Source organism: Sphaerodactylus townsendi, linkage group LG03, assembly GCF_021028975.2.
Source record: "Sphaerodactylus townsendi isolate TG3544 linkage group LG03, MPM_Stown_v2.3, whole genome shotgun sequence".
Classification (NCBI taxonomy): domain Eukaryota; kingdom Metazoa; phylum Chordata; class Lepidosauria; order Squamata; family Sphaerodactylidae; genus Sphaerodactylus; species Sphaerodactylus townsendi.
In genome coordinates this window covers 15516438-15529682 of record NC_059427.1, presented here as the reverse complement: position 1 = coordinate 15529682, position 13245 = coordinate 15516438, and the positions used below count along the sequence as shown (strand labels likewise).

Genomic DNA, 13245 nt, shown 5'->3' with positions numbered 1-13245 from the left:
GAACATGGGGTGCTGGAAAAATATTCTCTCAATTAGCAAGGGAACAGAGAGTCCACTGGTTAGACCCTTTTTCTCATTCCCATCTTGCTGTGCCAAACTTCCAACTGGAGGCCGTCGTGAGCAACATCAGCCCTGTTGAAACAGTCAGGCACTCCCACTGCAGGTAATTGCATTGTTCCCCGCCCTGGGAAACCGAGCCCTTTTTTTTTCTCACCAGCAGCAAGGATATAAACTGTCCCTTTGAGAGTGTCTGGAGCAATTTATCTGGGTGCCGAGGCTGTCCTGGCAATTGGAACGCGGGCCTGATCTCCCTGAAGACAGAAGGATGAAGTGCATCCTGGGCGCCAGGCCCATGGAGGTGACGTTTGCCTTCATCCTGGCGGTGACTTTGCTTCTGCCAGGTAGGTCAACAAAAGGGGCAATTCCAAAAAAAAAGGGAATGTAAACAAGATTCAGACGCAATGGAAATGGGTAGCTTGGGAAATACGGTCGGTGAGGATGTGCCCTGTGGGACAGACTCGACTCTCAAGGTATGACTGGCTTCAAATGTTCAGAACATATGTTCACTGCTCCTCCAGATGCTGGATTCGCTGTTCCCATCATCCCCTGCCAGCATGATGCTGGCAGGGGATGATGGGAACTGTAGTCCATAACATCTGGAGGGCCGCGAGTTTGACACCTGTGCCCCAGAACAACCATCGTGGATTCAGACTACTCTCCCAGCCTGCCCAGTGCTGCCTTGTCTGACTGGCAGCTGCTCTTCAGGGGCTCCATAAGAGCAGAGCTTTCTCCCAACACCTGCTTGCCGAAAGCCTATAAGTGGAGAAGCCAGGAATTGAGTCTGGAAACTGCCTTCATGCAGGACAGGTGTTTACCACTGAGCCCTCCAGACACCTGTCCGACAACTGCCAAGTCTGGACACTCATGGTAACGCTAAACAGAGCTGAGTACCCCATTCCTTCTCACCACTCCCAGCTTCCATCAGGTTAAGATTTTGAGATACCTTGTACACAGGGGCTAGCAGTTACATCTAATAGCTGCTGACATGCTGAGCTGGAAAATTTGCCTCATTCTTGTGCCACATTGCTGAAGGAATCATAGCAAATGTTTGTGGAAACGTAATAAAAATGCCTTAGTGTCCCACTTTGGAAGGGGGGACTCCAATTTGCCCAGGCATTTGTATACGGGCATTGTGACAAACTACAGTCTGATTGAGGGCTTCCTTAACCTGGGGGATTTCAAGAATGCTTCCTGTACCAAGAGAGGAGAGGAAGAGTGCTCAGTCAGGGCACCCAAGCTGTGAGATTTGCCTTGAAGCACTCTAGTATTTTTATCTCACCTTTTCTCCAAGGTAGTTTACACAGCTGCCTCTTCTATTTTGCTCTTGCAACAACCCTCAGAGGTAGATTACATTGAGAAACTGTGTGTGTGTCTGTGCGTGTAAAATGTTGTCAAGTCGCAGTTAATTTTTCTGACTGAAGATGGGTTTGTTCCTCAGCCTCTACAATCTGATTTCAACCACTACACCCTAATGGATCTCACTGTGAACAAATGTCAGCTGCTATGTGAGCCAGTGTGTACCATGTTTAACAATCAGTTGCCTTGGAAGCATTGTATATCAACCGTGTGTCACACAGCTGCTTCAGCACAGAACTGCAAGGTGACACAGTCTTGTTTCCCTCCAATTCTGCCTAATCTTACTATATAATTGAGCAGCACGTTCCCAACAGCGTACCAGAAAACGTGAACGGCTCTGGGAGATGTAGTCCAGAGGGTGCCATTTCTCATGTCAGAGTTGCTGACAAGGACTACAATTCCCAAACTCCTCCTCAGCCGTTACACTTCTTGAAGGTCTGGGGTCCTTGCAGGGCTGTCCTACTCCTTGCCTGAGCCAACTCTTGAGTAAATCAATAACAAGCCCAATGCCAGTGGCCAAGATTGAACAGGCCACCACAACCTAGGATGTTTGGGGAGGAGGAGAAAGGCTCGTGGGGCAGAAAGAGAGAGCTGGAGTAGGGGGCCAGAAAGAGAGTTGGGGTAGAGAAGATTAAGAAGAAGAAGAAGAGTTTGGATTTATATCCCTCCTTTCTCTCCTGTAGGAGACTCTAAGGGGCTTATAATCTCCTTGCCCTTCCCCCTCACAACAAACACCCCTTGAGGTGGGTGGAACTGAGAGAGCTCTGAAAAGCTTTGACTAGACCCGTGGTGGCAGGGGCTGATGGGAATTGTAGTCCATAACATCTGGAGTGCCAAAGGTTAGCCACCACTGGACTAGACCAAGGTCACCCAGCTGGCATGTGTGGGAGTGCACAGACTAATCTGAATTCCCCAGATAAGCCTCCACAGCTCAGGCGGCAGAGCGGGGAATCAAACCCAGTACCTCCAGATGATAATGCATCCGCTCTTAAACACTACGCCACTGCTGCTCCTTAAGAGAAGGGGTGGCAGGATGGAGAGTGTTGGATACCGTGTCCTGTTGATATGCTCCATCCACATCTCTCGCCTCGGGAGGATTAGTTTTCTAGAGCCTACTATATTTTTTTGCACAATTTTTTGCTAGTTCTGGTCTGATGCATTCTGGGACAGTTTGGGAGATTCCAGCTGTTCCTTCTCCCATGGATGGACATTACTAGTTCAGAGAGTGAAAACGTGTAATTTAGATGCTTTTGTACTGATCCTCTCACAAAGCACACTTCATGCTACACAAGCTAACCTGTTTCAGCAAATCATCACACACTTGAAACATGTCACTTGTGTGAAGTGACCTGTGCCTCAGACTCAAATTGATGGCAATGTTACAGCCTTTTATGTGTTTTGTCACATATCTAGCTGTATGTTAACGTCGTCAGGTACCATTTTATTTTCCCTGATCAAGGCCATGCCACCAAATCAAGAGTTCAACATTTGGGACCACATTTCAGAAGAGATGGCGTTTCTATCCCCCTTTTTCTCTTCATGACTTTTCTATCGCATATTGGTGAATATTGCAGAATTGATGTGCCCACAACAACAATTCACACATAGATTTTCTTGTATGAACAAGCTGATTCAGCTGTGAATGGTGATTATACTGCAGTGATGGCGAAATATCCAGCCCGTGCAGCATCAGTGTGGGAAAAATAACCTGTCTGAATTAGCCTTGTAAATTTTGGATATCACTGATCATAGAGCAAGTAGCAGATGCTAGACAGTTCACTTTGTTTTGGCCAGTCTGCATGCATCTGTGCATCCACTGAGATCCACCCAAAACTCCTTGTTAACTCTTCACCATTGCGGCTTTTATGACCATCCTCTACGAGGAATCTGGCCTTTCCAACTTCACTCATATGTTACGGAACAGATTTCTAAAGGATGTGTGCAGTGGTGGGATCCAAAATTTTTAGTAACAGGTTCCCTCGCCAGCCCCCCCTCAGCAAAGGGGGCAGAGGCGTACCTAGGCAAACCTGAGCCCTGGGCAAAACCTGAGTTGGATCCCCCCACAGGCAGCCAAATTCCCCACCACAACCCCCCAATTTTTTTTTGCACCAGGTCATTTCTAAATCATCATCCCATTATAGAAAATGCCCCAACTCACAAATCTGAACACAGCAATGGTGAAACACACAGGTTCTTTGATAGAAACTGGTGAGAGAAAAGGTACGAAAGGCTGAGAATCCATGAATTGCAGTACCTGAAAAGCGGGATTAACCCAGTTCAGGGAGTTAAGCAGTATTAGTCGCGAATTGCTATATGGAACCTTCACGCTCTGGGGCAGCTCCATACCTCTCGAGGAGGCTGTAGGGGCGTGGAGATGGAAAATCGGACCCAATTAGTAATCCCCTCTCGGCACACACAAATAATTAGTAACCCGCTCTCGGGAACTGGTGAGAACCTGCTGGATCCCACCTTTGGATGTGTGTCAAGCTTCTTCCCTTTTGGCTTTTTTGGAGGGTCCACAAATCCATTTTGTTTCAAAGAGCTTGCGCTACGTATCTTTGAGCAGAAGTGGATGAGATTGCTGTTTATTTGTGAAGCACTGTGCTGATAATTGAATTTTTCCCACTGCTGTTTGATTGAGATGAGATTTAAGAAAAGCCATTGCGGATCACCACCTTAAGCCTTTTTAAGAAAGGTGGATTATATTATCTATCTCATTTATCTATCTATGTATCCAGCGTGGTGTAGTGGTTAAAGAGTGGCAGATTCTAATTCGGGAGAAGCAGGTTCGATTCCCCACTCATCCAGATGTAGCCGGCTGGGTGACCTTGGGCCAGATTGACAGTGCGGGTGGCAGCTGCTTGAACTAGTAAGCCTACAACAGCTTCTCCAGTCCAGAGCGGCACTGGAGGTAGCTACCTTGGCTGCAGGGTGGGGTGGGTGGGTGCCTGGTCTGGCGATCTTGGAGCTGGTTCTCCTGGCCAGATTGGGATTGGAGACTGCTTTCTTAAAGGAAATTTTTAGTAGCTTGGAAAGTGAGATTACTGAATTTCTTGACGATACCACGGCCTGCCAGTCAATCAGAACCACCTACATCCTGCCTCCTGTTGCAAACTGTGGTACGCGCAATAAAAAAATGCAGAGACAGTTGCTTACTGAAAATAAAGTTTACTAGCTACTAAAATGGGAAAGGGTAACTTGGATAGAAAACAAGTAAACATATCTCCAACTAGCAAGCTCCTTCGACCAGCTTGCTACTTGACTATCACATGGCTAACAAGCTACTGAACACGTGCAAAGTGTAAGAAAGAATATAGATCTAATGCCTACGTGTGAGACTGCATGTTAACTGATGCCAGTCTGCTTAACCAATAGGTACTTCGACCCTTTACCTTGGTCACTGACTTCTGACCTCACTAATCCAATTAGCATGCAACAGTTAACTCCTCTTCATTACTGGATTGTGCGTGACTGGCACTTTCCCCAAATCCCAGCAATAAACTTTCCGCAGGCCCTGTAAAGGCATCATTGCGGGCATTTTCCACTGACCTTTCCGCCCCGCCGCTACTGTATGGGCAAGGTACGCTGGGTCCCCCCGCACTCTCTACTACAGGGGGGGTGGGCGCTTAATGCAGTCAGCCTCGCTTGGCGCTGCCGCTGTCACGCCTCTCAAGCGTCAGGCGCCATTCCTGGTGCTCTTCCAAACAGCGCCTTTGGATGGGGAAGCCCGGCACGCTGCCAGCCAAATGCACGATAACGCTGAAACGGCGTTTCTGAGAGCAGCTGCCAAGCATCTGAGTAAGTGGGGTCAAAGTGGGTAAGTGGGGAAACGCTTCACAAGATGTTCCACCGGGCCTTTGCTTGAGGCCACTCCAGTTATGTCCGTATTGTCATCTGCCTGGCCTCCTGGACAATAATCAAAGCGTTGACATCTCTGGCGCTGTTCCCCTTGACTCTGCCACTTAAGCTTGAACAGCTCTTTTAATGAGGGCTCATATCCAGAAGTTCGGGTTGGGCTTTGCCTTCCATGAGGCCTGTTCAAACACCTCTACCATCTTTGAGTTTTAAATGATAGATGCCAGTGAATGTTATATACAAGTAAAATTGCTTTTAAAATGTATACGCACTGCCCTGACCCCGACCCAGGTTGGGAAGGGGTGGGCTACAAATGTAAGTAAGTAAGTAAGTAAGTGCTAGCGCAAGCAAGGCAAGGCAAGCAAGGCAAGTAAGTAAGTAAGTAAGTAAGTAAGTAAGTAAGTAAGTAAGTAAGTAAGTAAGTGAAGTGTGGCTTCCCTAACGTTCCTAATTCGTCCTTAGCAATAATAGATAGATAGATAGATAGATAGATAGATAGATAGATAGATAGATAGATAGATAGATAGATAGATAGATAGATAGATAGATAGATAGATAGATAGATTTTATAACAACTACAACAAAACTGATAGGAAAAATTACACTTTAGTGATCCAATCACTCTAAGCTAGAAAGACAACAGAGGTGAAAAACTACAAATAACTATTTGGACTTCCGCCCATTACCTGCCGTTGAAGTTATCCATAATATAATAAACTTTTCCTTGATATCAAAACCCGGAAAGCTTTAAAATCTTAGTAAGTACTTTAAACCAAATTCAATTTCTAAAAAAATAGCAAAGTGCAGATATAACTATATTGTAACCTTATCTCTAATTTAGTTAAAAAATTGAAGACTTGTATGTGAAAATTCTCCATCCCTCCTTAAACATATCTCCCACAAATTTATAGAATTAAAGCTGGCATCTAATGTATATTCAGAATGCTCCTGAACATGTACAGAAAGCTCCACTCCCCCTGCTGCAGTTAGTTCTTCGGTGTTGGTGTTGGTAGAGGTGATTTCCCCAAAGAAGTCTGGTGAACTTCGTGGGAAAGCTGATATTGACATCCAAAATCAAAATGAATCATGTTATTTGAGTCCAAGAACGCCTTAAAGACCAACAAAATTTTCAAGGTTATAAGCTTTTATGATTCAAAGTTCACTTAGATAGAAATATGGGTCATGCTAGCTCCTGATCAGACATGTTGGATATTGGAAATGACATTCTCTGTAGGAAACCCCCCATCCCTCATATTTATATATTAAACTAGATTTTTAAAAATCCCACCCTTCCTCCAAGGAACTCTGGGCATGCTCCACTGCAGCATTTTGATCTTACAACACCTCTGTGAGGCAAGTGAAACTGGGAGGCAGATGAAGCTTGCCCAAATTGGCATTCAGATGTCACAACAAGCCAACCCCCTAGCTGGAATTTATGGCTTGTTGCTGGGTTTGAATCCCAGCTACACTCCTTCCCTGGCAGTATGATGAAGTTGTCCTAGATACCCGTGACTCTTGAGTACTGGTACATGAGTTAAGCAGAGTTAGTCCCCCCCACCACCACAACTGAGATTCTAAACCAAATTAAACAGTAGTTTAGTCCCACACCTCAAAGTGGGACTCCAACTCTGGTTGACTCTCAAACCACCATTAGTATATCGTGGGTAATCATAGATAACTTCTAATCAGAATTCCTTCATCACAAGCTAGAAGAGAAAATAATGAGGCACAAACCTACCCAGCAAAAAGCATCCATGTTCCTGTGTAATGCTTGTTTGTTTCATCTGGATACGGATACAGAGGGTTTTGAATCAAGGAAGTGATGGCCACCAGGGACAGGGGTTGCTTATGCACCGAGCACCATTTCTAGTCATAACAGCAGAAATCCCTCCCTCCCCCATGCCCCCCCCCCCATGGCACCCTTACGCGGTGCCCTTTCCTTCATGCGAATACCCCACTTACTTTTTAGGAATGGAGGGCCAGAAGTTTCAGCCAGGCATGGGAACTACATTCTTGTGGGGAACCTGGGGTAGTTCCACCAGGCCCAGGCAACACAGGCAGGCTTCCGGCCTTCTTCTCCGGCCTGCTCCTTTCCTAAAAGTAAGTGGGGTGTGGTGCGTGGGGGGGGGGGCGCAAAAGCCAGAGTGTGCACCTGGTGCACTATGGTCTAGCTACGCCTCTGAATCGAGGTCTTCCTGGATGTACATCAGCCAGAGGTGGGATTCAGGGGGTTCTGAAGGTTCTGTAGAACCTGTTGTTAAAATTTCCTTTTTCACTTTTTTAATACTTAAAATATTTTTATTAATATTAATATTTTTAATACTTAAAATAAAAAAGTGATATGAAAAATATTTTTAAAGATACTTTTTAACAGTCATTATTTGAATCCCACCACCATCGGAACCTGTTGTTAAAATGTTTGAATCCCACCCCTGAGTCATCAGCCCTGTCAGAGTACTGTCAAACAGGTGCCTGATCAGCAAAATCTAGTTGACAGTTATCGTATGACCTAGCCTCATTCTGAGCTTAATTGATGCTGCATTATGATTGGACAGTATAATGTATATAAGGCTGAACTGTACGTAGCTCTGAGAGACACTTGTCTTCGCACTGCCTGGCGGAGCACTTTGTCTGTGCAAACAACTTGGTGAACAATAAAAGTTGGACCGCTTCTGTGAAGCTGAGCTGCTGTGTGCGTTTGAGTTCCTACTGAGTTCCAGTGAGTTGTGCTGCCCTGCTACCCGGAGCTTTGCCCTATCCTTCACAAGCTCTGCAGTCTGTGTCCCACACTGGCTCATTGGGGACAAAGCCGAGTTATACGTTTATCTTTTTTCAATCCCAGGTTGTTGTTGTTTTTTTAATGGAGGTGACTTTTTCAACACAAGGAGAAGATATATATTTTTTTAATGCCGTATTCCATCTGCATTCTGAAGAGGCTAATTCCTAAGGATTCTTGGGGTCAAGGCCTGTTTGAATCCTTTGAAGATGAGCTACAGGTGACAAGCAATTTAATTGGTTTCAAGGTGGAGCCTATTGGCTCTATAAATGAAATTTACAATTGCAATCACAGGGAAGGTAATTTATGTACAGAGCAACATTGTGTTTTTTTTAAATCAGGATTCCCTTGAAGTAATACAGAGCCAAGTCTTAAAAATTCTTGTGAGTCTCTGTTAGAAGTCTAATATACTCTGAAACTCATGACGGCTTTGATCTATGAAAACTCAGACAGATTGCTTATGCCTTATGTATACTTATGTGTTAAGTAAAAGCAGCGTTGTAGGAGGCAGTACTTCAGGGACAAAGCTGCCCTCTGTTGTATCTTGATGTGTTTTTCCCAGCAGTATGCTTTTTAGCATTTTGGGCTATCAACGGAGAGATTGCTTTTAAGTCATAGCCAGTTCGCTATTTTCATATAAAGGAAATAGGATGAACTAGGCCCCAAATGATAAGCTGATCTTAAGTATACTGTGTAAATCATAGGTGTCAAACTCACGGCCCTCCAGATGTCATGGACTACAGTTCCCATCATCCCCTGCCAGCATCATGCTGGCAGGGGATGATGGGAACTGTAGTCCATGACATCTGGAGGGCCGCAAGTTTGACACCTGTGGTGTAAATAAATTACAAAAGTACGTAAGTTTTGCTGGGAATTTTCCAGCTAGGAGGAGAAGGAGTTTTGGATTTATACTCCCCTTTCTGTTCTGTGAGACTTAAAAGTGCTTACAAACTCCTTCCCTTCTTCTCCCCACAATTGACACCTTGTGAGGTAGGTGGAGCTGAGAGAGTTCTGAGAGAACTATGGCTAGCCTCAGGTCACCCAGAAGGCTTCAGGTGCAGGAGTTTGGAAACAAATCCAGTTCACCGGATAAGAGTCCGCTGTTCATGCAGAGGAATGGGAATCAAACCCGGATCTCCAGATTAGAGTCCACATGCTGTTAACCACCACAACATGCTAGTTTTGTGAATAAACTAGTTCCTAGTTAAACCCTATAGCGCAGCCATTCTCAACCAGGGTTCCCTGGTACCCTGGGGTGCCATGAGCATGTCCCAGGGGTACCGTGGCAACACTACTGCCCCCCCCCCCATTTTTGTGGTGTCTCCCACCGGTGCCAGCAAGGACATGGAGCTGGCCCATGGGGCAGGGCCTGCCACAAGGTCAGCAGCCACCACCACCCCAGTGCTACCCTTCACCCTGGGAGGGGAAGGTGGGGTGTGTGGCAAGCAGGGGCAATGGGAGGGGAAGGTGGAGGGTGGCGGCAGGGGTACCGTGAGATATGAAGAGTGAGGTGAAGGGTACCCTGACCTCGAAAAGGTTGGGAAACACTGCTATAGCATCTTTTAAAAATACATGGTGAGAACAGCACAACAGTCTCCCTCCACGGAGAAAGGGGTGCTGCCCCTGGCCCATCTGTTTGTGCCCCACCCCGGGGAGGGGGAAGGGGGCCATCATCAGGTCACAGCTCATTTACCCTGGGGGGAGGGCGGGGGCCTTATCATCTTGTGGCCTGCCCATCCTGGGGGGAAGGGGTATGGAGAGGAGGAGGGAGGGAGGGAGGGAGGAAGAGCCTTGACCAGATGCTGGCCCTCTCCCCTTCCTCCCCCTCCCCCTCCCCTTTCCTCCCAGGGTGGGTGGGCCATGACCAGATGCTGGGCCCCTTCCCCCCCTCCCCAGCATGGAATTCTCGTGATGGTGAAAGCTGTACCTGTTGACTGTTTGTAAAAGTCCTGCCAAAACTTCTTACTTGGGGATTATACAATGCTTTTACTCAGAGAAAACAACGTGGGTGATAGATTGACTTTAAGAAGTGGGGAAAGCTCTCTTTATCCGTTCTGCTTTTCTAAACTTGTTTCTGGATGAAGAAATCAGCAAATGAGATTCCTCCCAACCAGGGATTCAATAAATGAAGAATGTAACCTCAACCCACCTGTTTATGAGTAATCCCATTGATTCTAAATGTTAGCAAAAGGGCTGCGTGTGAACACTGGGTTTAGGGCAAACGCAGTAGGAATCTAAGCGAAGGATTTGGTGAGAGATGGTGGGTGGGGTAGGCAGACAGCTGGCCTTTGTTTCCCATCTGTTAAATGGGAACAGCATGCCCTATCAGATGTTGTGTCACTGCATGGATATGGAAGTGATGTCACCTGGTTCCTCGTAATAGGGCGAGGTTGACACCTAAACAGATTATAATTTGGGAGTAATTCGTAGGTGTAGGAGCTACTGCCTGCAGCATCAACAAGAGCAACACCTTAGATGGAGCAATAGACAGCAAATTGCCTATGTGGAGAAATGTCGTAGCACAGTCCTCCTGGGCCTCCTACCACTGAAGTATAGAGGCGGGAGACTGAGTGTCTGAATGCACTTCTACTGCAACAGATCTGAGGAAATGACTTCCTTTCACTCTCAGACTATCTACCCTCAGTGCACTGTTGGGCAGAGAAAATGGGGGTGTGGGAGGAGGCAAAGCCCATCCACTCTGCTGTCTTCAGCTTTTAGGAAGAAAGACAGGATAAAACTACAATAGGTACAATATTACAGGGACAGATCACGTTTCTCTAGGCCATTTGGCAGCCTTTGGAGGAAAAGTAGGATAAAATACACTCAGTGATAGGATCCAGCAGGTTCTCACAGGTTCCCGAGAGTAGGTTACTAATTATTTGCGTGTGCCAAGAGGGGGTTACTAATTAGTGATTTTGCCACGTGATTTTTACCTTGGTTACGCCCCTCCTCTCAGCAGTAGCACGCAGAACTTGAAGCAGTCTAGCAGGAGGTGCACCGGCGCAGCCTCCGCCTCGTGCATTCGCTTCCTTCCGCGATCGGGCGCAGGCCGCGCCCTTGCCACAAAGCCCGCCCAGCAATGCCCCGCCCTCGGAATGCCCAGCCATGCCCCCGTCGTGCCCCGCCCCACCCCATTGGCGCTATGCCACAGTTTGAATCCCACCACCATGGGAACCTGTTACTAACATTTTTGGATCCCACCGCTGAATACACTCAATGAGAAATATGGTATCTTGACTCCGATATAGCAGTGATCTGTGGCAATTCAGGCTCTTGTGTGGTTGGGGGATAATTGGATACTTGCTTTTTAAAGCCCATGATGAGGTCCGGGTACTTTGGCTTATAAATCTGCTGCTTCACCCTATCTCTCTTTGATGGACCTTTCAGGGGCGACATCTCGATCCATCACCACGACGGCTACAACGTCCGTCAGCGTGACAACTGGGTCAAAGCTTGGAGACCTTGAAGAAGAGTCTGTCCTTAATAAATTCGAGTTTGAACCCGGTTCCGAAGAGGAGGACATATCTGAGCCTGATGGTACCCTGGAAGATGATGATATTGAGGCGGCGAATGACACCAATGAGACCGAAACGACCAACTTGGAAGGACCTGCAGTAGTTAGTGAAGGAACCAGAGCAAATGATACAGTTGATGAGGCCGATGCTCTTGCCCTCTTCAGCCTCATCGTCAAGAGAGCTATTGAGGAAGATGAGGAAGAGGCCATAAATGACAGCAATGAAGGCAAATCGGAAACAGAGTCAGTCGATGAAGATACATTTTCAATTTCTGATTTGCCCAAACTCTTCAAGCCCTTGATAGATGCTTTTTCAGATGCGTCAGGTTCGGAAGCTCCCAAGAAAGCCGATTTCTTGTCCTGGTTTCCGAGCCTGAAGGACCTGTTTAAGCCCAGCAAGCCTAGCGAAACTGAGGCAACCAACAGTGCTGCTCAACCAGGAAGAAGGTCCAGCCTCCCCGTTATTTCAGACCCTTCTCTGCAAGTACCTCCTGCCTCTGCACAGCTACCTGAACCTGAGATCCTTCCCTCCTCTCCCCCACATTACATGACGAATATTGTTCCAACTGTAACCGTGCCTCCTGTAACCGTAACAAAACCCAAAATACCCACTTATAAACCCCCCATAACAATAAATTCCCCAGACGACTCCAATTCTGATGAGGATTTAGAGACAGATTTTTAAATGGGGACTCTTCTCTGAAGGGTGGCAGTTAGGATGGGGGAGGGGCGTTGTCCCTCTGTATTTTAGACGACTCCTGGGAATTGCTTATGTTTGGAGTCATTCAGAGGTATAAAAAAAAGCACACCTCAAATGCTTTTTAAAAAACACACTGCTTTCCCACAGCGTAACCTTTATCTAGGATGACACTTGCTATGAGTTCAATTTCCTCAATCTGACATGTCATCTGTATGAGGAAATCCAGCCAAATAAAAGGAAGCCGGGCTTTGGGGTTCTGTTCCTAATTCTGGTAGGATTTTGAAGATGGAAGAAAGATAAACTAAGAGAAAATCAAGGGTGTTTTTTTTCTGCCAGTTAAGGCTGGGGCATGTAGCGGGCTAGTTTGGTAAGCAGAAACTTAAGATTTCATTGGCTACACCCTTAGCATTATCACCAGCTGTGTAACATCCATTCTTAGATAGTGTGGGGACCATAATAGTTTGTGAATGTTTGAATTTTTGACTCCCTGGTCACTGCTTGCTTGATTTTTTTTAAAATAAAAGGACTCTACTTTCAATAAAAGTTACGAAACCTTAAAAGGGGCTCTTTTTATTGGTATGAGTAAATAGGAATAGCAATTTCCAGAGGAAAAAATATGCTTGTTTTATATCACCTGCCAGCTTAATTACTGTTGATAGATTGAACTTTCTTTTTGGAAATGAATGGATTGCTTTATCAAACAGAAAAATGGTGTAAGGAGAAAGGGAAAACATTAACCTTTTCCTTCCCTGCCCTTTACTCACTGGGGAAAAAAAGCCATCACTGAGTCACTTCTACTCCCAAGTAGGGGAAACTTACTTACTTACTTACTTACTTACTTACTTACTTACTTACTTACTTACTTACTTTATTTATTTATTTATTTATAAGCTGCCTCACCCCCGAAGGGCTCGAGGCGGCTCACAATATGGCTGTTCTCTAAGACAGCAAATCAATACAAAAATATAACTTAAAACCCATTAA

General features: G+C 46.0%; 1 protein-coding gene across 1 annotated transcript; it reads left to right on the top strand.

Annotated features, from left to right (window-relative positions):
- The first annotated feature begins 254 nt into the window (after window positions 1-254).
- Window positions 255-12821, top strand: LOC125428972. Its single transcript, XM_048489665.1, has 2 exons — window positions 255-401; window positions 11435-12821. Exons 1-2 carry the CDS (start codon window positions 326-328, stop codon window positions 12244-12246), a joined length of 888 nt encoding a protein of 295 aa, XP_048345622.1. The 5' UTR covers window positions 255-325; the 3' UTR covers window positions 12247-12821.
- Window positions 12822-13245: the final 424 nt, after the last annotated feature.

What these genes read in the sequence shown, in the direction of transcription:
- LOC125428972 (XM_048489665.1), top strand. Translation starts at nt 326, where the DNA reads ATGAAGTGCATCCTGGGCGCCAGGCCCATGGAGGTGACGTTTGCCTTC. An exon ending in GGTGACTTTGCTTCTGCCAG is followed by an intron (nt 402 to 11,434) that starts GTAGGTCAACAA and finishes TGGACCTTTCAG; the next exon opens with GGGCGACATCTCGATCCATC.